The sequence below is a fragment of the Ambystoma mexicanum genome, chromosome 14 (genome assembly GCF_040938575.1).
Source record: "Ambystoma mexicanum isolate Mex_15411 chromosome 14, UKY_AmexF1_1, whole genome shotgun sequence".
NCBI classification, from domain to species: domain Eukaryota; kingdom Metazoa; phylum Chordata; class Amphibia; order Caudata; family Ambystomatidae; genus Ambystoma; species Ambystoma mexicanum.
Genome location: NC_090940.1, coordinates 133,985,210 through 134,009,534, shown reverse-complemented (window position 1 = coordinate 134,009,534; position 24,325 = coordinate 133,985,210). Strand labels below are relative to the sequence as shown.

At 46.5% G+C, this 24,325-nt stretch overlaps 1 protein-coding gene across 1 annotated transcript in view; it reads right to left on the bottom strand.

Moving 5' to 3' along the window:
• AQR (aquarius intron-binding spliceosomal factor) overlaps positions 1-24,325 on the bottom strand; it is an 877,350-nt gene that overhangs the window by 606,739 nt on the left and 246,286 nt on the right. Inside the window, exons 16-17 of the mRNA XM_069638728.1 lie at positions 17,445-17,586; positions 790-968 (exon numbers count right to left, since the gene is read on the bottom strand). Coding sequence (XP_069494829.1) covers positions 790-968; positions 17,445-17,586 — 321 coding nt within the window. The remainder of the gene's footprint in view (positions 1-789; positions 969-17,444; positions 17,587-24,325) is intronic.

The window sequence follows — 24,325 nt, the reverse complement described above, 5'->3', positions numbered from 1 at the left end:
AGCAGGCTTGCCGGAGGAACACTCTGGACCCTCTTCTTTCAACAAGGTATATTTCCCCTATGGGAACGTAAGGGATCTTTCCTGCTATAGTCCGCTGCTATCCTTTTGTATTGCCCAAGAGAGGACTTGGAATCCTAAATTTACCACCTGCAGAGGTTGCATCATGGAGCGACTCGCTCCCTCTGCCCTCAGAGTTCACCAGTCTCCCCCACTGGACCATATACTGGTGACTGTCACAATACAAATGTCCTTAAAAAAGGCATCATGTTTTACTGTTACAATGTGCATATATGTCCTACTTGTATATTGGTAAGCACCTAAATGCAAGTCCTCTCAGCTCTTTGGTGGGCGATAGCCATTGTTGGGGTGCAGTAAGTTATGAGGGGAGGGGAGCAGGATTTCTGTGGTAGGGTGTGCAGTGTAGAACTCTTCCTCTACTCGAAAAAAGAAGAGTCTTGAATACGCACTTGCTAAGGATGCCATACCAAGGGTCATTTCTTCACGTTGCGTCTTGGCAATTGCATTTTGCAAAATCTCAATGTTTATCACAAACATGACTGTAATCATTTCATGATTTACTGCTATAACTGTGATTGATATAACAGAACTGTGGTTTAGGACATCGAAATATTGCATGATGGTTCTTGGGGTGGGAGATTTCTGAATAAGAACAGAGATTATGTCAAACACGTTTAGATGAATTGACTAGCACCAGTCGGCTGAGGCTTAACTAACAACTCTGCATGGGTCAATAGTAATGAAGGAGGCTCCCAACCCAGATTACTCTACCTTGCCACTCCTCCTTGATGTGGTCTCTCACATTCAGATTCATGGTCACATCTGCTCTCACTCTGGTGGGCCAGTTCTCGCCGATGTTTGGCTTCGCCACTTCTACAACAGTGAAAGACATGATGGGCTGTGCCATGCGAGCCCAACCTCCAAACACAACACCACCATACTCTGACTGCCTGTGAAACAGAAACAAAACAATGCCTGTCAATTTAAGTGCAAAGCTCGCAATCCACATCATTTTAGTCCCACCAACAATCATTACTTTTACAGCGTTCCTCCATCTTTATATATACATGCCAACATTATTTGCAAACAAAACGCAGTAAGCAAAACTTGTGGATTCCAATGAACAAATGACATGGAAAGAAGTGTGTCTTGCTTTTCGAATTTGGTTGTGATATGCGGACAACAAAAAATGCCCAATGCAATCGGATTTTCTCTCAACAATTAATTATTTGGAAAGCAGGTAGAGGGCCAACAATGGCAACACAAGAGCACACTATAGGGTCTTTGTATTATGTAGTATTGAGAACTTAGTGAAAGTAGAGAGGATTGACACTCCTACTCAGCAAACATTATTGTGCTTGTGTAGTGCAGGGAATAATGCATGGACACTGTTCAGAAGTTGATAGTTACGGACCCACACTCTAAGAAGGCCATGCCAAGAGCGTTGTGCCTACCCTTTGACCATATTGTTCTTTGGTCTTCTTTCTGCCCCCTCAGGGCTGGAATTGCCTTATATGTAATACCCTTTCCTTGGGAAAGCTGCTTATTTTACTAGTTAATGGGTGGTCTGTGTGTGGCCGGAGGTGAGGGCTGGAACGGTCTGGTCCGAGTCCACATCCTGGTGCCTGACTGTCTGTTGCTGGTTGTTAGGGAAGTTTTGCTAAGGTCCTACTGGCAGAAAGACTTTAGTAAGCTATCCCAGTGGTTTGTAGATCCCCCAACTCTTAGTAACAGTCAGTACGAGCTCAGGACCTCGGTAGTGTGTCAGAGCAGTCAGGCTTATCTTAAGAAGAATAGGCGAGCTGTAGGTAAGTACTCTGAATTTTAGTTTGACAGACACAACAAAGAATCACTTACACATTTACTTATATAAAAGATATATATTTATTATATTTACACCAGAATCACTTTAAATACTTCAGACGTTTATGGTAGAACACTTAGGAATACTAAATAATACACTTCAAAGGGCACTTCCACTTTTGTGTTTGTTCACGGTTACATTTGTAGCAACTTTAGAAAGGGAAAAGGCACGGTTATCGTATTATCGGTAATTGCACACTCATGCGGTTTTCAACAGGTTATGCAGTAATTTGTGCTTTGTGGTTATTTTTGGAAGCAGAAGTCGTGCACACCTGGCTCCTGCTCCCAGATACAGCGGAGACGCTGTTAAGGATAGTACCTGCGCGCAGACCCCTAGTACACCAGAGGCTCTACGCGCATTGCTAATTAGTGGCCAGACGCGCACCTACGGCCACTTGTTAATTTGTCTGTCTCTCTTTCTTCCAGTCTCCTGCTGGGCTTGCTCCTTCGTGCGTGGTTTCAATTCCTTCCGCGCTCCCAGTTTCAACGCGAATACGCTTTAAATTGTAATTGCAACTGCATATCAAGGTATGTATGGGGTTAGGGTCCAGTTAGTCCCCTGTTTCCAGCTTTGCTTAATTCCTTGGCGAGCCTTATTTTTCCAATATTTGATAGTTTTGATTGTTGTTTAGTTTGTTGCTGGGCAGCACTCTTGGTTTACCTTGAACCTGAAGCTGACCAGGCTTTATTTAAATACAGCAAGTTTGTCTTTTTAAAAAAAAGGACAGAAACCAAATGCCTTGCGCCCTCAGCAACATTTATTAATCAAGTTGATAAATCAGTAGTTTCAATTTAGTGCCCTCGACACGTGTTTCACTGAGGGAGTAACAAAAATGTTCATTGTCATTCGTATAGCCAAATGTTCATTGTCATTCAGATAGCCATTCTTAACATGTTTGGTAACAGTTCAATTATTTATCTAAAATACAAAAATAAACAGAATTTGTTGAAATAAAAAGAAAACCAAAATCTTTTGTAGTGTGTTGCAAAACACTTGAAATGTGGGTACTTTCCCCATTAGGTTGCCTTTTTACTAAGTAAACATTTAATGTGCTTAGCACGAGAGGTTTGGGATGTAAATATTTAAATGCACTCACTTGTAATTATCTTGCACAGAAAGCCGCTAGATTTGTTTGGCAATTGCTTAGGGCAGCGTTTTCCCTTTTTAGCGCTGTCCCATATTTGCATTTGAATATAGAGCTAAAGAGAGAGGGACACCAGAGTTAGCAGATATGTTGTGTCATGAACCCGTATTCTTTTAAATCATTTTTGGACTAGATTCAGAAAGTATACCTAGTCGCTAAATGTGGCCTGTTATTTTGCTTACCTTTAGTTCTTGTGTACGGCGTTAACTCATATCAGTGTTCGGTCCTTCGTTCGGCCTGATAACCGATGCGCTTACCTGTTTTGCTTCCGTTTTTCAAGTTGGATGAAGTTGCGGTCACGCGATCAAGTTGATCACGTGATCGCTAGTTCTCCATTTTGAATTGGGACCAGTGCGGCACTGCTTTTCTCTCTACTAATATTTATTTTCGAATATCTGATAATCTGTCGCAATGATTATTGATGGTATTGGTGTTCCATATTTTACTTATTTCCCTCAATGTTTACTTCTGTAGAAGTATGTGATCACGTAGTTTGGTATAACACGTGGTCTCGTCTGTGCGACATTTTGGTTTGGAAAATGCATTTTCCTTGTTTGTTTTGCTAAATGTTTGCATTTCTAATTATTTTGTCTATATACATTAGTAATTTTGTCTGGTGACTTGGTGCCCTTCTTTTGCTATGAATTTTCACAATTATATATACTTGATTACCGATTTCTCATATTTAATCCTATTACTTACTTTTTGATTCGAAAATATATGTATTTTGTATTGAATTACTCAAATTAAATCCTAATGCATGTCTTTTTGTTTCGAAGATTATATTAATATGAATAAAGATTGTGTTACTTGAGAATAACTTAGGTTGTTGTACTTGCCTACGAATAATGGTTTGTGCTTTGTGTTTGCAACCACATAGTTATACATATAGTTAATTAGCTAAACATTGAGCTAAAAACATAGGCATTGATAATTTTCGATTTACATGTATACATTAAAGGCTGAACAGATTTACAATAAATGGATTAATTCAGGCCTGTATGGCAGCTGTCCAAATTGCAGATCCAAAATGCTTCTTTAGTTCTTACATTTTTTTCCAAATTCCCTCCTCTTTGTGGTTTGATTATTTTTTCAATTCCCAAAAACTTTATTTCATTGATAGGTTTGTTTGGATGTTCCGTTAAGTAGTGGCAGCTTAGTGGGTTTCTCATATCTTTATTTATGATTGCTCTCATATGCTCTTGAATTCTAATCTTGAGTTTTCTCATTCTGCTTCCCACATATATTTTTTTGCATGAACATATAACATATACTGTTTTAGTATTGCAGTTGATGAAACTTTGGATTTGGTATTTTGTTCCATTCGGCAGAGTTACTCTTTTTTTCCCATTGTCTGAATATTGGCAACTGATGCAGGTTCCGCATTTGTATTACCCCTGCAATGTTTTTTTGGTCCATAGTTGAGTTAATCCTTCTTCTTGTCTTTTTTCGATAAAGTGCGAATGACTTAATATATCTTTTAAACTTTTTGATCTTTTGAAAGTTATGTGAACATCTTCGATGTATTTTGATATGTCCTGATCCATTTTTAATAGATGGCAGTTTTTCTTTAGAATGATTTAAATCCGTTTACTGTTTACACTGTATTGCATGATGAATCTTACTTTTTGTTCTTTTGCTACCTTTTGGATCTGTTCATCTTTCAACAATTCTGTTCTTGGTTTTGTTGTTGTTCTTTCATATAATTTTTCCAAGTGTTTTTTGTTGTAACCTCTTTCCCAGAATTTTACCATTGCTCGTTTGGCATGTTTTTCAAATTCTTGCGATTCCGTTCAATTTCTTTTCATTGTCAAAATCTCTGCATATGGTATGTTTCGAATAATATGTTGAGGATGATGACTTTTAGCATGCAGAATTGTATTTCCAGCAGTTGGTTTCACATAAAGAGTTGTTAAGATCTTTCCATTATCGATATATATTTCTAGATCTAGAAATTGAATCCGGTTGGCACTTTGGTTTGTGGTAAATTTCAAATTATATTGATTTGAATTTAAATATGTGACATAGTTTTTCAAAGTTTCAGTGTTTCCATTCCATATCATAAGGATGTCATCAATAAATCGCCCCCAATATATGATGTTATTAAGTTTTGTGAAAGCGTCATGGGTCCAAGCATGTTCAATTTCGAAGTGTCCTACATATAGATTTGCATAGGATGGTGCAAATTTGGCTGCCATGGCCGTTCCCTGTTTCTGTCTATAGATCTTATTGTTAAACATGAAAATGTTGTTGTTTAATGTGATGTTAAGCATTTCTAGTAACATTGCATTTTGATTGTAAAGAGAAACTGATCTGGTTTTCAAAAAGTAGTTAGTGGTTTCTAATCCTTTAGCATGAGGTATACTTGTATATTGTGATGAAACGTCCAATGTAACCAGTAGATAATTTTGTTCCCAATTTATTTCTTCAATTTGTTGAATTACATGCTTAGTGTCTCTGATAAATGAAGTAAGGCTGAGCACAAGGGGCTGAAGATGTGCATCGATATATTTTGATATTGGCTCTGTGATTGAGCCTATACTATGTATTATAAGTCTGAATGACGGAAAGTTGACGTATGGCTTGTGTATCTTAGGTATGAAGTATATAGTCCCTATTATTGGGAAAGGATTAATCAGAAAGTCTTTCTCCATATCTGTTAGCAAGTTTTTCTCTGTCCAATTTTTTACCATTAGGGTCCATACGGATTTCAATTCTGCTAATGGATTTGTCATTAGTTTGTCGTAACATTGTTCTTGGTTGAGGTGCTCTTCATATGCTATTATGTAGTCTTTTGTGTCCATTATTACGATATTGCCACCCTTATCTGCTTTTTTAATTGTTATTTCTGAGTTTTTCCACATTTGATTAATTAATGCTTTTTCTTTTGACCAATATTGGGTTTTCTCCCTTTTGTTTAATCTTCCTTCAAAGTGTTGTGATCTTAGTTCTCTAAGGGTGGCTTTATGAAATAAGTCTAACATTTTCTTGTGCCAGTGCTGGTAAAAATGATGATTGTGGTCTCAAAGTAGTTTCCTCACTTAGATCAATATCTATATTCATTTCCTCCGTTATTTTTTCCACCGAGTAAGGTTCTTCCTCTTCCGTTAAATTTAGGAGATTAGCTGTATTTTCCATATGGCGTACAGATAATTCTGATGGAGTTTCTGTATATTGGCTTTTCTTTTTCGATGTTTCTATTTGTGAAAAATATTTCTTAAGCTTAAGTCTTCTGCAAAATTTAAATAAGTCTACATTTAATTTAAAGTAGTCTGAAGTGGATGGCGGGCAGAAGGTGAGGCCTTTGCTAAGTGTCTTCTTTAATTGTGTTGATAATTCCAATTTTGATAAATTGACCACTATATTTTCTTGTGTGGTCTTTGATTTTTTGACCTTGTTCTTACTTCTTCTCCTATTGAAGCTGTTATTTGGATTGGTTCCCCAGAAACCAAATGTCTTGCGCCCTCAGCAAAATGTATTAATCAAGTTGATAAATCAGTAGTTTCAATTTAGTGCCCTCGACACCCGTTTCACTGTCTCAGCTTGATAGACAGATCTTCAGGAGGGAGTAACAAAAATGTTCATTGTCATTCGTATAGCCAAATGTTCATTGTCATTCATATAGCCATTCTTAACATGTTTGGTAACAGTTCAATTATTTATCTAAAATACAAAAAGAAACAATTTGTTTAAATAAAAGTGAGTGCATTTAAATATTCACATCACAAACCTCTCGTGCTAAGCACATTAAATGTTTACTGAGTAAAAAGGCAACCTAATGGGGAAAGTACCCACATTTCAAGTGTTTTGCAACACACTACGAAAGATTTTGTTTTTTTTTTATTTCAACAAATTATGTTTCTTTTTGTATTTTAGTTAAATAATTGAACTGTTACCAAACATGTTAAGAATGGCTATATGAATGACAATGAACATTTGGCTATACGAATGACAATGAACATTTTTGTTACTCCCTCCTGAAGATCTGTCTATCAAGCTGAGACAGTGAAACACTTGTTGAGGGCACTTAATTGAAACTACTGATTTATCAACTTGATTAATACATTTTGCTGAGGGCGCAAGATATTTGGTTTCTGTCCTTTTTTTTAAAAAAGACAAACTTGCTGCATATCAAGGTATGTAGGCATCTTCATCTAGCCAATTTCACTTTAACTAATCTTGTCCCAGTAGCTTATTTCATTGCTCACTCGAAGTGTCACCATTAATATACTGCACGTTATAATTACAGTGGAGCCCACGATTCTTTTGCCTTCCACGCTTATCACAAACTTCTGGTAAGTGCAATTTCAAGTTTTACACACGGCTATTAGGCCTCCCACCGGGTAAACTTATTTTCATAACCAATGTTTCTCTCTCAATCCCTTGCTTTAGTGTTCAAATCACAGGAATCCCCATTTCACAGGTAATTCAATATAGTTTTTGCAAAAACACCAACTAACTATATGGCCAACCTTGATAAATTACGCTAACGCATTCTCTTGCCATTTTTTGTCGTTTCTCTACCCCCACCCTTTTCACCATTAATTTTTTCATTCTGACACGTCATTGATTGTATTATATTCAACCTTACCATATGGATTGGTGCAATTTGTTCTGAAAATGTATTATTTTGATACCATGTATTTAATTGCTACATTGTGGTTGACAATTCTTGCCTTTAATGATTACCTTGTTTTTGTGTGATGACCTCCCACTTGGTTTTTGCTGCGTTGCTTGGGTCGTTCCTATGTACCATACTTTATCTTTTAATTGTATGTACTGACCTATTTTGCATGTACCCAAACTTGTAGCCTCAGTAGAAGAGCAAGTCGCTCGAAACACGTGTCAGGCTACCTTCTTGGGAATTAAATACACATTAATTATCTTATAATTCGTGTGTGTGCGCAGTGTTTGTAAAAAAAATCCTACACTGTTTCAAGTGGTGGAAGACTTGGCAAGTCCCCCCACCTACATCCACCTGCAGCTCTTTTCACACCACTCCTTATAATACAGGTCTTTTGCGCTGAACCTCGCTGTCCTTTATTTGCCAACCCAGACTTTGTCCACTTTTAAAAGTCCACTGTTTTCCTCTGAACGTGAGTGTGGCCTGGGGAAGGACGACATTCCCTGTGAAGGCATCATGAGACAAACAAAGGCATTATGAGACAAACACAGACAACAGGTTCAAGTTTGGTTCACAAAAGTTTTATTAACTTAAACATCAGGATGGAGCAGTGCTCCAGATATGATTTTGGGGTGGGAGTATGTTACTCCCTATTTTTTAACTTTGAGAGTAAATGTGATTTTAAGAGAGTAAAAATGACTTTTCTCCTTTGCAAGAGTGTGAAATGTATGCGACATCCAGCCGACGTGTGCAAAAACTGTATGGAAATGATTACAGTACGGCAGTTTTTCGCATTGTGACAGAATACACATTTTATTATTTCTCTAAGGTCTGCCCATTTCATCTCTTTTGTATATATGTAAATGTTGAAAACACAAAAACCTAGCCAATTGCATAGTACAGCAAACATGAATTATACTGTGTGTTTTGAGGTTCGATAGCAGAATTGTCACTTGATGTTTAATGAAAGTCCTCATTTCCTGGAGCTATTACTACCGAATGGTATGCTATTGCTATGATACAACAGTGTAGGGACGCAAGGACTCCATGTTAAATTTGATATCCAACTCATGGTCAAATGGATATTTATATAGCGCTTTTGGCAACATAGAACAAATTTATCACAATTATCACCAAACCGAAGTCGGTACTCCTTTATCGACCACGAAAGGATAAAAGGCTGAGTTGGCCTTGCCAGGATTCGAACATGCGACCTACAGATCACGCACAGATCGCAGCAACGAGTGTTCAGCCGGCTGAGTTATCTTATTTACTAACATCCTTCTGAGGTTGGTTAACTGAGTATCGACTGAGGTATAATAATCAAAGTGCCTAGATGTGGGACGAATCATGTATGAAGCGCTACATAAAGTTAAATACCTATCTGGATTATCACACGGACAGGTTTTCGCCTAGTTTCTACAAATGTAACTTTCATTTGTTTGTTTTTGAACAGCCCTTGCACTTCCTGGAGAGTCAGGTTTTGGATGTTTTAATTGTAGTCTTGAAGATCTGAGTGGCTAGAACACGTGATTGTTGTAATTTTGTATTTGTATTTATTTTTGCTTATATAGCGCTTTACACCAAAGCGCTGCACATTTTAACAACAGGATACATATGACAATAACTTTATAACAGTAACGGTAGAAGCAATTTATAATAGAGAATCATCAACAAAACAATAAGTAGAGCAATTGACTGGATAGGAGAAGAAGAGTAGTGCAGTAGAAGTGAGAGGGAGAGGGGGAGAGGAGGAGGGGGAGGGGGGAGAGGGAGATGATCAAGGAGAAAAGGCAAGGTGGGAGGGGAGCAGGAAGGGGGAAGGGAATTCATGGCGGGGAATAGAGAAGGAGAGATTTGAGGGATGTTCGGAATGTAGAAAAGGTAGAGATAGAGCGGAGTGAGAGAGGTAAGGAGTTCCAGTGTAGAGGGGCTAGGAGATGGAAGGAGCCGAATCGGGTTGTGGCACAAGGGGAAGGAGGAACAGTGAGAAGGAAGTGGTCAGCAGAGCGAAGGGGGCGGGGGGAGTGTAGAACGAGAGGAGGGAGGAGGGAGGAGAGATAAGGGGGAGCAAGACCGTGGATTGATTTAAAGACTAGGCAGAAAAATTGAAATTTAAGTTGGGGATGCCAGCCAAGGGAGGAAAGGGAAGCAGAGATGGGGTCACGGGGGAGAGGAGACAGAGGGTGCGGAAGGCAGAGTGGTAGATAGATTTAAGGGGGGCGAGATGTGAAGTAGGTAGTCCAAATAGTAAGGAGGAGCAGTAGAAGAGGCGAGAGAAGATAAGGGAGGAGATTAAGAGTTTGGTAGCATGGAAAGTGAGGGGGGTTGGACTTTGCGAATATTAAAGAGATGGAAGCAACAGGCACAAGATGTGAGAGAGATGTGATGAGAAAAGGTGAGAGAGGAGTCAAAGTGAAAACCTAGGTTGCGAGCGTGGTCAGAGATGGGGAGATTAGAAGGGGGAAAATGACTGAAAGGAGGATGAGAGGGAGGGGGAAGAGAGTTGGAGGGGAAGAAAACTACTTCAGTTTTATCAGTGTTAAGGGAAAGGAAGCGAGAAGACATCCAATTTTTTATTGCAGTAAGGCAGGAGGAAAGTTTAAGGTGGAGGTCAGTAGAGAAGGAAGAGAAGGAGAGGAAGAGTTGAGTATCATCAGCGTAGAAATGGTGAGAAATGCAAATGAGGAGATAACTGGGGCAAGGAGGGAGGTATAGAGTGAGAAAAGGAAAGGGCCAAGTACTGAACCTTGGGGTACTCCGTATGCCAGAGGTTGGGTAGGAGAGGAGCGGCCTCCCCAGGAAACAGTAAAAGAGAGGGAGGAGAGGTTAGAGGAAAGCCAGTTAAGAACAGAGCCTTTGAATCCAAAGGAAGAAAGAGTGTTGAGAAGAAGGGGGTGATTGACAGTGTCGAAGGCAGCAGAGAGGTCTAGAAGAATAAGGACAGAGGATTGCTTCGAGTGTCGTGCTGAGAGGAGGGAGTTAAGGTTGTAAGTGAGGGCAGTTTCAGGAGTGTTTAGGACGGAAGCCAGATTGATAGGAAGGAAGGAGAGAGAGATTAGTGACAAAGGTTGAGAGTTGTGAGTAGGCCAGGCACTCAAGAAGTTTAGAGAGGATGGGAGAAGTGAGATAGGACGGAAGTTGGAGGTGAGCAGGGGGTCAGCAGAAGGTTTCTTCAGAATAGGAATGATAGTGGCATGTTTGAAAGCAGAGGGGAAGATAGCAGAGGAAAGGCAGGTGTTGAAGAAAGAAGTTAAGTAAGGAATAAGAAGAGGGTAGATCTTAGGTATAAGGAAGGAAGGGAAAGGGTCAGTAGGCGCGGACGAGGGGTGGGCTTTGGAGAGGAGGATGGAAACGTCAGAAGGGGAGACAGGGGAGAAGTCAGTCATGCAGGTAGAGGGGGAGAAGGGAGAAGGAGGAGGGGGAATAAGAGGAGGAATATATTTTTTGCCGAAGGGCAAGGATCTTGATAGAGAAGAAGTTTGCAAAGTCAGAGGGAGAAAGGGTGGAAGAGGTTGAGGGATCAGGGGTGGGAGGAGCGAGAAGACGAGAGAGAGTTTGGAAGATGCGGCGAGTGTGGGAGGCTTGGGATTGGAGAAGGTTGGAGTAGTAGAAGCGTTTAGCTGAGGAGAGGCAAGAGTCATAAAGAGAGTGGTAAGAGAAATATGAGGTTTGGTTGGAAAGCGAAGGAGATTTGAGCCAGAGTCTCTCAAGACGTCAGAGGAGTCGCCGCATGGAGAGAAGTTGAGGAGAGAACCAAGGTGGAGAGGGTTTCCGGGTTGGACGGAAGAAGGAAAGGGGGTGAAGTAGATCAAGAGAGGAGGAGATAGAGGAGGAGAGAGTAGAAAGTGCTTCAATGGCCGATAGTTAAGAGAAATCTTGGAGAGAGCGGAGAGAGGAAGAGCAAGTGTCGAGAAAAAGGGAGGGATCGACATTGCGAAGGTCGCGTCGTGAAAAGATGGAGGGGGAAAGCTTAGGAGAAGAAGGGTTAGGGAGGGGAGTAAGTGAGAAGGGGAGTAAAGCATGATCGGAGAGATAGATTGGAAGTGTGGAGACAGTGGAAGAGGGGTAGAAAGAGTTGAAGATAAGGTCAAGAGTAGAGCCAGAAGAGTGAGTGGTAGAGGAAGGAAGAGGGGAAAGGAGGTAGGAGTCAAGGATGGATGAAAGGGGAGAGGATTGAGGGGGAGAAGGGAGGTGAAGATTAAAGTCGCCAAGTACAGTAAGAGGAGAGGGAGAGGGAGAGAAGAGAGAAAGGAGATGATCGAGGTCGTCATAGAAGGAAGAAAGAGGGCCAGTGGGACGGTAACTGATTAGAAAGGAGATGGGGTGAGGAGAGGAAAAGGATTTGTAAAGGAATTCAAAGGAAGGGAAAGACGGCAGAGATGGAGGGGAGGAAGAGGGAAGGTATTTAGGATGGAAGAGGAGGCCAATACCTCCGCCACGTCCAGTAGGGCGCGAGATATGAGAAAAGGAGGAGGAAGTGGTGGAGAGGGAAGCAGGGACAGTGGTGTTGTGAGGAGGGATCCAGGTTTCAGTTAGACATAGGAAATGAAGGTTGAGACGAAAGAACATGTCTAAAACTGCTGCGGTTTTATTGCAGAGGGATCTGGCGTTCCAGAGAGCAATGTTCATGAGGCTGGAGGGTTGAACAGAGGGGTATAGAAGATTAGGGCTCGAGAGAGGGGGTATGTGGAGAATGGGTAGGGTGGAGTGACAATCCCTCACCCTTGAGCAAAGACTCGGCTGACACTGACCACTTATAGTAATGTAGCCCATTGACTGCGAGGTTGAATGGATGTAAACTAGACCGTGCATAGTCATTATTTTACACACTGTTTTTATAATTAGAGTGTAAATTAAATTATAAGTGTAAAAATGATCTGCCTCCGCATGATTATGCACGCAGCACAGGAACTCTGAAAAATATAATTGTGAAATATGGTTTGCTTTCACTGGAAAAGAAGCATAATTTGTTACAAAATAATAATTCTGAATTGCAACTTAGTTTTCCATCTTATTAATTATACAATCCTAAAATGCTAGAAAAATAAATATGCACAGTGCTTCCTATTTCTCCATGTGCATTAACACAGCAGAAGCTGAATGTAAATAAACCATTCCTTTTATCACAGTGTGTAGTTTCATATTTGAAAGGCTTCAGAGAAATACATTCTGTTTCAGAGGCTTTTATCCATGGCTTGCTTACATGTAGATAAAAACCAAAACAAGCATTCCCTACCTAAAGAAAACTAAGGCTAATCTGTGTCAGGAAGTCCAAATCAAATGTCGGTCTGTGGCCAAAACCTATACTTGCCCTCCCAACTAATTGTATACAATGTGTAGGGATATCGGCATCAAAATGAATAGTGTTCCAAATAAAGCTCAAAGCTTCTTCTAGCTCTTGGCTTGTGATCAGCTTCTCCTTCCCAGAGTTCAAACAATTCACAAGACACTCTGGTTCCCTTCCCCAAGTGTTCAAATCTTCTAGCTTTTCAAAAATAACAGTTCCTTGGGACTCTTCCCAGCTCTTTTTATATTGGTTCTTTTCACCAATTCACATAGGAGGTTCAATGTCTTAACTTCCAAATCACATAAGAGGTTGTGGTAAAACACAAGCTTCTTTATGGATAATTTCAGAAGTTTCTCCATACAGGGGGGCACTCGGTCTAGGTGCAGTTGTCGGACCACATGGCCCACCTATTACAGGTCACGCAACCGTTACCCCCTTTCTTGGCTGCTTTCCATCAACAATGTGCCACTGTTTCCATTTAACAGTGAGGCTTTATTTCATACACCAGTGTCACACTCTGACAATATACCCTGGCTTACTTGGCCAATATGCACTTGTTACGCTTTCATGTATTCTTTGGGCTCTTGCCAATGCAGGTTTCCTCATAACATGCAGCTCCTTGACCTCTGTTGGCTTTGACCAATAATTGGTTTCTCAAACCATCTCCTTCTTGGTATTCTCTTGACTTTACCAATACTTATGTCTCAGAAAATACAGTTTGTGGTTGGTAATTTCGTCACTTTCTTTCACTCCACTCACGAATGCTCAAAACTTGCTTTTACTGTTTGACATACAAAAGTACATAAAGACTTTCAGTTCATTCAGCATTCAAAAATACTTGTAATTGCTCTGTTCGGTATCAAAAAGTACTTCTAGTAACTTTCAGTTTGTTCGTAATTCAAAACAATGTTCATCGCATAGTCGCCTGCCAGCCCGGTGTTTCCCACACTCACCGGTCAGAGCTTACGGCGTTGCAAGGTCTCTGCCGCCAGAGATTCTTGCCTTCCCTTGCGGGACCTCGCTTCCTCTCCCAGCGGCTCTTTGTGGCGTTGATCTCCAGCGATGCTCCAACTGCACGTCAGGATTCTTGTGACAGCTTTGCTCGGTCACACCGGTCTCCCTCTCATGGGCTGCTACAGGCCATCAGCGTTCCTTAGCTTTGCTTCCTGCTGCATTAACTCTACATCTGTAACCGGGTCTCGAGTGCTTCTGTGTGGTACAGACTGCTACCAAGTGGGTTTACTGCCAAACACCTGTAGTCTTAAATCTTTTGCAGTGGTCCCTAAGGGAACTGCACAGGTTTCTGCCTAACACTGGCATCTCTTTGGCGGGAGGTTTGGCGGGAAGAACAGGGCTGACAATAGCCTACAAAGGCTTGAGGGATAGAGGGTTCACCATGAAAAGGAAATGGGGGATACCAGTTTCACCTAAGAACGTCCTCTACTCACTCCCCAAGTCTCCTCCACCCAGGTGATCCTCCCTCGCATATCCACCCCCAGGTTCAGAGTGCAAAAGCAATGGCCTCTCTCTGGCCACAGGGAAGAGGCTACAGCGGGAAAAGAAGCGAGGACGACCTCAGGTTCCTCACATCCCTCTGCGTACAATCTCACTTTGGAACTCTTACCCGCTATCCAGAAGGAGGGAGTCATTCTTCTGGACCAAAGAGACTCACTGCTTCTTCAGATTAGTTATAAGTGTAAGGGAAGCAAATAGGTTTCTGACAAAGGACAGTGTTTTTTTATTTTGGACATCCTGACAAACTCTGTAGTACTTTTGTTGATACACAGAAACCCCTCTTAGAACTAGAGTAAGATGTTTCTTTTTCCTTTTTTCACTTGAATAAAAGTCCTTGCCAACCAGCATGCCACTATTGTGTAAGACTCCTACTTCTGTGCCCTTACATCTCCCAGAACCCTCTCGCCAGGGCTGATTTTGGAAATCCATCAGAAACTATGTGGATGTCTATTTACATGCCCAGATAGCTTTCTATGGCTATGGGGAGGCAGAACTCAGGAAGTTGCCAGTAATTAACAACTATCACAGATGGTCTACAGAATACCAATGCCTCGAGAGAGAGTTTAAGGGTCTTTCTTACACAATGTTCACACGAAGATGACAATTTTTGGAATGCAGGTATATCAGGAAACACTAAAGGTCATCCTTCTCTCGTCTCCCATGGGCTTTCCACCTCCTTAGCCCAAACATCTGTGACAAATTCAGTAATCGGACGTTGACACAAGGGGATAGGAACCCCTCTCAGCCTAAGGTGGGAGGCCATTCAGGGTTGGAAGCAGTCCTACTCAAGGGGAGCACAGGGGTAGTTAAGAGGGACCCAATTCATGTCCCCTCCCCAAGTACCTGTTTATATATATATATGGAGGTACCAACTTGCATCACCCCATGCCTCTTGAGAAACATTTTTCGTACTTTTCTAGAACCAGAACTGATGCAGCAACGGTATGGAAAGATCACCCACAGAAATCCTTCCCATGAGCTCCCCCCCCAATCATATCGGTCCACAAACCAGCCGAGAGAGAAAGCCAGCAAAGGAAGAAAATGAAAACTTCCGTTACCACTTGACATTACGTACACTGTAACCCAGCAGAGGCACTGATGCCCATTGTAGCCGAACAGCTACGCCACACTTATTCCATCAAAGACTTAACACAAAGCAGCGTTCGCCCAGCAGACTTCAGCTTACCTTGGAGATTGTCAGACTGCAGCCCTCTTAACATGAGCTGCAAAACTCTACACCACTGGCCGCCATTCATGCAGCACAGAGGCCATGCACTGCGAAAAAAGGCACAGATCAACCCGCTATTGGCAACTTCCAGTGCTTGCAACACATCCCGTGGCACTGAAGACAGGACCAGATTGATCAGGCCCACTAATACAATGGGAGAAGGATCAGGAGGATAAGGGTGTTACAGGAAATTGTGGTCTGTTTTGGGTGAGGTCAGAGGTGGCAGACCAAGAGACCAGCAGGAGGAAGGACTGCAGCCAAATTAAGGAAAAGTGAGGTATTGGTTGGCGAGACCAAGTGGTACTGTGTTTGGAAGGTGGTTGAGTGCTAGACTGAGTGTTGTGGGTGAGTAGAAATTGATCATGAGAGTGAAAGGAGGGTAACTAAATAGAAGGTGGGGCATAGTAGTAGTGTGGTAGAGAGAGTTTCAATATCAAAGGGTGAAGGCAGGTGGGAGAGGGAGACAGAGGGAGAGAGGGGGAGAAAGATTTGGAGAGAGAGAGAGAGACACATCAGAGGGAAAGACGAGGAAGACATAGGGCGAAGAGGGAGAGAAGGTGGGGGAGTAGGATGCAGGAGAGTAGCGAGGGTAGAGTAACAGGCCGAGACAAAGGGAGGAACATCAGGGCAGGCAGAGTGTCTAAAAGGTACATTTCCTAAATCTCTTCATTATTAACCACATTCGTATAGTACAGTCTTAGTTGATAATGTCCGCAGGGAGCTTAGACAGATAAAGAAATTAGGCACTCAATAACAGCAATTTAGAGAATAGACCGCCGGGGTCAACATGCTCTATATACTAACCCGAGGAATAGGGACGCATGGGTTAGGGTAGAAATGCTCCATCTAGACAAGAGCGCGTGAAGGACGGCGCCAGCGGCACGACCAAGAAATCAAGAAAAAGCCTTGAACTGTCTCTGGGAGTTGGAGTGTTCTTTGAGCCATCTGTGACACTTCCCTATCCCTGGTATAGGCAACTAGAGATCAGTAATCCTAACAGTAAGTCTAACTAGCAACAGTAAGTCTAAGATACTAACTATAGTGAGTGTCTAAAAGCCTCTGCCTCATCTCCCTCAAAGGTTTTTCCTTGTGGAACTTATCCTGGTCTCCCAAGGATGTCTGGGTCTCACAGTGGGAAATGGTGCCCTTCCAACTGCTTTGTTCTCACTCTGTCTCCTTCTTCCAAGAGCTAATATTACCGTCCCTGATTTCCTTCTCTTCCTCTCCCTTCCACAACCCACTGAATAAGCTCTCTCCCACCTCTCCTCTTCTGTCCCTCCGAAGATCACACGTCGCACATCGACTGTCCCAACTCTCGCTTTCCCTCTGGTAGACACTCTACTATGCTCTACTCCCTACCTACCCTTCGCTCCCTGCTCTACTCTCCGCTTCACTCTCTCTCTCTGGTCCCTCCTCTCTACTTCTGCTCACTCCCTACTCTACGCTCCCTCTACCCGCAGTTCCCTCTACTCGCTACTCCCTACTCTCGGCTCCACTCTCCATTCTGCTTCCCACTACCCTCCCATAATTCTTTAGCAAAATGAACCTCAATAATGCAATTCTGCCATAACACTAAAAAAAGATGGTCTTTTGGGTTCCTCAAAGCAGTTGAAAGGGGTTAACTTTAATTACAACTTCCAGCCATAAACCTAAAGTATTGAAATGTTATGCCCCCAGTCCCAAATATGAGCGCCTGTATTGTAGGTCTGGTTAGTCCCTCACGTGAAAACCTGCAGCAATCCTGAAATAATCTCTACTTACCAGGGTTTCATGCGGCTTACCCCATCTTCGATATCCTGGCGAATCTCATACGTGGATTCCAGGCGGAAGAGGTTGAAGTTCCGCAATAGGTAGTCATGGAGGGTAAGAAATTGCAGATTCAGTTTAGGGAGTGCTAGGCAGCCTGAAGGAAGAAGATCAGACATTCTTTCAAGAGCATGTATCAGCATGCAAATAAACATACTAATTAATTCTAACAATGGTTATGCAGCGTGATATCTACTACAGCTAAGAATACCATCCTTTAAAAGAAGATCAAATGCTCTGGAATATATACTTTTTTTGAGTGTTGTGACAAAGCCACTACCCTGGGCATTGTCAAGAGGGGAACAGGACCACTATCAGCCATCGGTGGGAGTCCTAATAGGGCAAAATCCAGAGCAAGTCCTAACCCTGAGGTGGAGAGTGGAAGTTGAGAGGGTCCCAATTCCTGCCCCCTCCCCCCAACCTTTGTGCCAGTTTGTTTTTCAGCAGTACAACTTTGTCTCACACCATACCTCCATACCAAAATGCTTGTCAGGGCCTTCCTTTTTTCAGAGGCAACCACCAAGACCTGAGTGAGAACAGGGAGAGAGCGCAAGCAGCACTCCAGCGCCACCTGCTATTTGCAGGTCGAGAGGCCTGAAACGAGAGCCCAACCTTCTGTGTTCCTCACTTCGCTGATGGCAGAAAAGGATCAGTGGAGAGAGGAAAGCAGCAGCACTAGCCCTATGCAGCTACCAGGGAAGCCACACAGTGCTACCAAATAATAGTGGCAAACACTCAAAGCTGCTAACCATTACTCTAAACCACCAGGGAATCAAACGCTTACAACCATTGGTCTTACCTTAAGGCTGCCAGGACCCAGGACCCTTAACACACACGTGGACAGTCATCTATCTGCGCCGCTATTACCAATCTGGTGGGTCCGTGCAAAGGAATTGAAGTAGCTTAACCTGCTACTTGTAAACTTTGCCTCATTCAAAACGGCCTGGTTGAGGAAGACCGGACCAGAATGACCAGAGTCAGGGACCCAATGGAGGGAGGAAGAGGGAATAAAAAGAACAGCAGGAAACAAAAAGTGAAGGGTTATCAAGGTGAGGTCAGAGGAGAAGGTGGAAGAGCAAGAGACCAGAAGGAGGGAGGAAGAAGCAGTGGAGCGTGGAGGCTATTTCTGGACAATGTGATGCATTCGCTAGTGCGTAAAAAGTGTGGTTAGAAGGAGTTAGAGGTGGGGTGGAGTGGTGGTAGTAGAGGGGAGGAGAGCGTTGTAAGGGTGAGGAGGGTGTCGTAAGGGTGAGGAGGGGCAAGGAGCAGAGTGGAGGTGGAGGAGGGGCACAGCGCAGAGTGGGGGAGGGGCACAGCGCAGAGTGGAGGAAGGGGGAAGGTGTAGAGTGGGGTCAGGGGGTAGGTGCAGGGAGGGTGAGGGGTAAGGTGCAGGGAGGGTGAGGGGTAAGGTGCAGAGTGGGGGAGGGGCACAGCGCAGAGTGGGGGGGGGCACAGCGCAGAGTGGGGGAGGGGGAAGGGGAAGGCGCAGCAGAGTGCTGGAGGAGGAAGTGGAGGGGGGGGAGCAGCAGCCAAGTGGAGGAGGGGTGCAGCAGCAGCCGAGTGGAGAAGGGGCGCAGCAGCAGCCGAGTCGAGAAGTGGGAAGCAGCACCCGAGTCGAGAAGGGGGAAGCAGCAGCCGAGTGGAAGGCGGGGGGGGGAAGCAGCAGCCGAGTGGAAGGCGGGGGGGGAAGCAGCAGCCGAGTGGAAGGCGGGGGGGGAGCAGCAGCCGAGTGGAAGGCGGGGGGGAAGCAGCAGCCGAGTGGAAGGCGGGGGGGGAGCAGCAGCCGAGTGGAAGGCGGGGGGGAAGCAGCAGCCGAGTGGAAGGCGGGGGGGGAAGCAGCAGCCGAGTGGAAGGCGGGGGGGGAAGCAGCAGCCGAGTGGAAGGCGGGGGGGGAGCAGCATCCGAGTGGAAGGCGGGAGGGGGGAAGCAGCAGCCGAGCGGAGGGAGGAAGCAGCAGCCCAGGGGAGGAGGGGGGAGAAGCAGCAGCCCAGGGGAGGAAAGGGGAGAAGCAGCAGCCCAGGGGAGGAAAGGGGAGAAGCAGCAGCCCAGGGGAGGAGGGGGGAGAAGCAGCAGCCCAGGGGAGGAGGGGGGAGAAGCAGCAGCCCAGGGGAGGAGGGGGGAGAAGCAGCAGCCCAGGGGCGGAGGGGGGAGAAGCAGCAGCCCAGGGGCGGAGGGGGGAGAAGCAGCGGACGAGGGGAGGAGGGGGGAGAAGCAGCGGACGAGGGGAGGAGGGGGGAGAAGCAGCGGACGAGGGGAGGAGGGGGGAGCAGCAGCCGAGGGGAGAAGGGGGGAGCAGCAGCCGAGGGGAGGAGCAGGGGAGCAGCAGCCGAGGGGAGGAGCAGGGGAGCAGCAGCCGAGTGGAGGAGGAGGGGAAGGAGGGGAGCAGCAGCCGAGTGGAGGAGGAGGGGAAGGAGGGGAGCAACAGCCGAGTGGAGGAGGAGGGGAAGGAGGGGAGCAGCAGCCGAGTGGAGGAGGAGGGGAGCAGCAGCCGAGTGGAGGAGGAGGAGGGGAGCAGCAGCCGAGTGGAGGAGGAGGAGGGGAACAGCAGCCGAGTGGAGGAGGAGGAGGAGGAGGAGGGGAGCAGCAGCCGAGTGGAGGAGGAGGAGGAGGGGAGCAGCAGCCGAGTGGAGGAGGAGGAGGAGGAGGAGGAGGAGGAGGAGGGGAGCAGCAGCCGAGTGGAGGAGGAGGGGAGCAGCAGCCGAGTGGAGGAGGAGGAGGGGAGCAGCAGCCGAGTGGAGGAGGAGGAGGGGAGCAGCAGCCGAGTGGAGGAGGAGGAGGGGAGCAGCAGCTGAGAGGAGGAGGAAGGGAGCAGCAGCCGAGAGGAGGAGGAAGGGAGCAGCAGCACAGGGCAGGAGGAAGGGAGCAGCAGCAGAGGGGAGGAGGGGGAAGGAGCAGAGGGGAAGAGGGGGAAGGAGTAGACGGGAGGAGGGGGAAGGAGCAGAGGGAAGGAGGGGGAAGGAGCAGAGGGAAGGAGGGGGAAGGGGCAGAGGGAAGGAGGGGGAAGTAACATCAATGGATGGAGGCAAGTGTAAGGAGTGAGAGATCTCAAGGGGGACAGGGACAGGAGTCATGTTGGGTGGAGTTTGGAGTGGAGTTGGGGTGGGAGGGCAGTGGGAGAGGCAGAGGGTGCTAGGAAAAAGGTTGAGCTGGGCAGCATGTCTGAAAGGCGCACCCTATAATCCTTTTAGTCAACTAACAACATTGATAGCACGGGGTCTGTCTGGGAAGTCCCTGAGCTAGTTGAGACAGATAAGGCATTGGCCTTCAGGTCTTCCCTTCTAGTGAAGTCAGAACCTAAACAGTAGGTTCTCGTCGGTTCTGGTATATACTAACCTGGGGAATAGGGGCACCTGGGTTAGAGAGGGATTGGTGCTTTTAGACAAGTGAGATAGGAACGGCTTAACATCCTGATAAAATGTTCAATAAGGAACAAGTTACTTACCTGTAACTTGTTCTCCAGCATGGGTCTGGCATGGATTCACATGCTCATGAATATTCCCCGTCGTCAGGCTGGGAATCCTCGGTAAAGAAAAAATCAGTATCAGTTTCGTTTCTGATCTGTCTTTCGTAGTAGTAACCAATCACTGATCTCTGCGTCATACTGACCACAGCCAATGACTGCCCTCTACCTAAGCCCCGCCTCTGGCAGCCATCTTCAGATTTGGTAGCACGTGAAGTGGCAGTATGACCAAGTGAAGAGCCGCAGAGGGGTAGGCGGGAGGGTTCGCATGTGAATCCATGCCAGACCCATGCTGGAGAACAACAGTTACAGGTAAGTAACTTGTTCCTTCTCCAGCATGGGGTCTGGCATGGATTCACATGCTCATGAATAAAGAATACATAGCAGTACACACATGCACAACCACGGGAGGTGGCAAAGGCTCAACATTAAGCATTACATCAAACTCAACATTAAGCAATTCTTACCTCCTTACCAGGCTCACCTTAGGCGAACAGATTGCGCAGCACTGCTTGGCCGACCCTGGACTCCTCCCTGGAATCCCGATCGACTCAGTAGAATTTCGTGAAGGTGTGCGTCGACCTCCACGTAGCAGCCCTGCAGATGTCCAGCAAGGGCACACCAGATAGGAACGCTGTGGTAGCTGCGATCGCTCTGGTGGAATGGGCTCTCGGACGGCCAGGCAGCGGTCGGTTTGCCAACCGATGACAGTACATGATACAGCCGGAGAGCCATCTGGAAATGGAGGCCTTTGAGAGAGCCTTCCCCTGATTGACAGGTCCAAAGTTCACAAAAAGTTGTGACGTCTTCCGAAAACACTTTGTGCGGTCCACGTAAAACTTCAGCGCTCTAGCCACATCCAGCGAGTGCAAAGTCCTTTCGGCCGGCGACGAAGGCGACGGGAAGAAAACAGGCAACACCAAGGGTTCGTTGAGGTGGAAGTCCGACGGCACCTTGGGCATGAAGGAGGGGTGCGTCCTGGGCACTACCCTCGTGTCGTGAAAAGTCAAGTACGGGGGCTTGCAGGAAAGGGCCTGGATCTCTCCCACCCTTCGTGCGGAGGTGATGGCCACAACAAACGCTGTTTTCCACGACAAGAACTTCAACGGAGCCGAGTGCAGAGGCTCGAACGGAGGTCCCATGAGCTTGGTCAGCACCACGTTGAGCTCCCACGCCGGGGCCGGAGCCTTCACCGGCGGGAACGATCTGAACAGTCCCTTCATGAATTCTTTCACCAGACGATGAGACCACAAAGACGTCCGCCCCGTGGTTCTGGTGTATCGGGAGATCGCAGCAAGATGAATCTTGATGGACGCGTGCGCCAGTCCAGCCTTGGCCAGCGTCAGAAGGTACGGCAGTACCTGGGGAGCCGTAATCCGTAGAGGGTTAATCTTCTGTGCGTGGCACCAGACAGAGAACCTCTTCCATTTGTGTCGATAGCATTTAAGAGTTGAGGACGCCCTGGCCTTTGCAAGAACCTCTCTGCAGTCGGCCGGTATGTTGTATCCTCCAAACTCTAACGCTGCAGGAGCCAGGCCTGCAAGTTCAGCGACTTCGGGTCGTGATGGAGGATGGCGCCTCCCTCCCTGGAGAGAAGATCCGCGTCCACTGGCAGCTTGATTGACGGGGACGCTGACAAGTCCAGAAGGTCCGGGAACCATATCTACCTCGGCCACGCAGGTGCGACGAGGATCATCCTGCACCGTGACCTCTTGAGCTGGTTGATGAGCCGGATCAGCAATGGCAATGGAGGGAACGCGTATAGAAACAGGCCCTCCCAGGGGAACGAGAAAGCATCGCCCATGCTCCTCGGCTGGGGAAACCTGCTGGCGAACCTCCGGCACTTGGAGTTCGTCGCCGTCGCGAACAGATCTATCTAGGGTGTGCCCCACCGTCGGAAGAGGCGGTCCACTAGATCCTGTCGTAGTTCCCACTCGTGGCACGAGCGCAGCTCTCTGCTGAGCGAGTCGGCGATGGTGTTTTTTATCCCTGCCAGATGAAACGGCACCAGAAACATCCCTTGGGCGACGGCCCAATGCCACAGATCCTGCGCCTCCTTGGACAGGGTTGGGGACCTGGTTCCGCCCTGCTTCCTGATGTAGAACATGGTGGTGGTGTTGTCGGTGAAGATCCTCACCACCTTGCCCTTGAGGGACGGAAGAAAGGACCTGAGGGCCCAAAACACTGCACAGAGCTCCAGGACGTTGATATGGAGGGACTTCTCCGTTGGAAGCCAAAGGCCTCTCGCGTGCAGATTTTCGGTGTGCGCTCCCCACCCTTCCAGGGAGGCATCCGTGGTCACTGTCTCCTGGTGGCCAGGGGTCTGGAAGTCCATGCCCGCCGTCAGATGCGCGGGGGTGCCCCACCACCGGATTGCTCGTCGGAAACTCTCGTCGAGTGTGATCCTCTCCTCGATGCTGCCCGTCGTCTGGATCAAGCGCGCGTCCAGGAACTCCTGCAACGGGCGCATCCGGAGCCTGCACAGGCGGATGAGATAAATGCAAGAAGACATCATTCCGAGGAGGGGCTTGATGGACCTCACCTTGGCCGCGTCCGTAACCAGCATCCGCTGCACCTTGCCCAAGATGGCCCTCGTCCTTTCCTCCGACGGAGAGGCCAGAAGCGACACTGTGTCGAGCTTCTTTCCCAGAAACAGTGCGTCTTGCGCGGGCACCAGGTGGGACTTGGCGTAGTTTATGGAGAATCCCAGGTCCGTGAGTAGTTGGACGGTCCTTGCCGTGTGCTCCACGGCGAGCTCCTTCGTCTTTGCTCGGATGAGCCAGTCGTCCAGGTAGGGGTAGACGTGGATCCCCTCTCGGCGCAGCTGCGCCGCCACCGGTGCGAGGCACTTGGTGAACACCCTGGGTGCCGACATCAATCCGAAGGGAAGGGCTCTGAACTGGTAGTGACGCCCTTGGACCACGAACCTGAGAAACTTTCGGTGTCCCTTTAGGATGGGAATATGAAGTAGGCATCCTCCAAATCCAACAACGACAGGAAATCGCCCTCCTCCAGTTGACCCAGGACGTGTTGGAGGGTGACCATCCGGAACTTCTGTGCCTTGATGAATTTGTTCATTCGTCGTAGGTCCAGGATGGGACGCCATCCTCCCGTCTTCTTCTTCACGAGGAAGTATCTTGAGTAAACTCCGGAGCCCCGAAGCCTCTTTGGGACGAGCTCGATGGCGCCCTTCTTGAGCATCGCCTTTACCTCCAAGAGAAGTTGAGGGACGTGATGTTCTTTCCTGGCCACAGGGGGGACGCGCGGGCACCTCTTTAGAAACTCAAGCGCGTGACCCTGAGCTAGGGCGTCCAGCACCCAACGGTCGGTGGAGATGGACTCCCACACGCTGACGAAGGTCGTCAGCCGGCCTCCC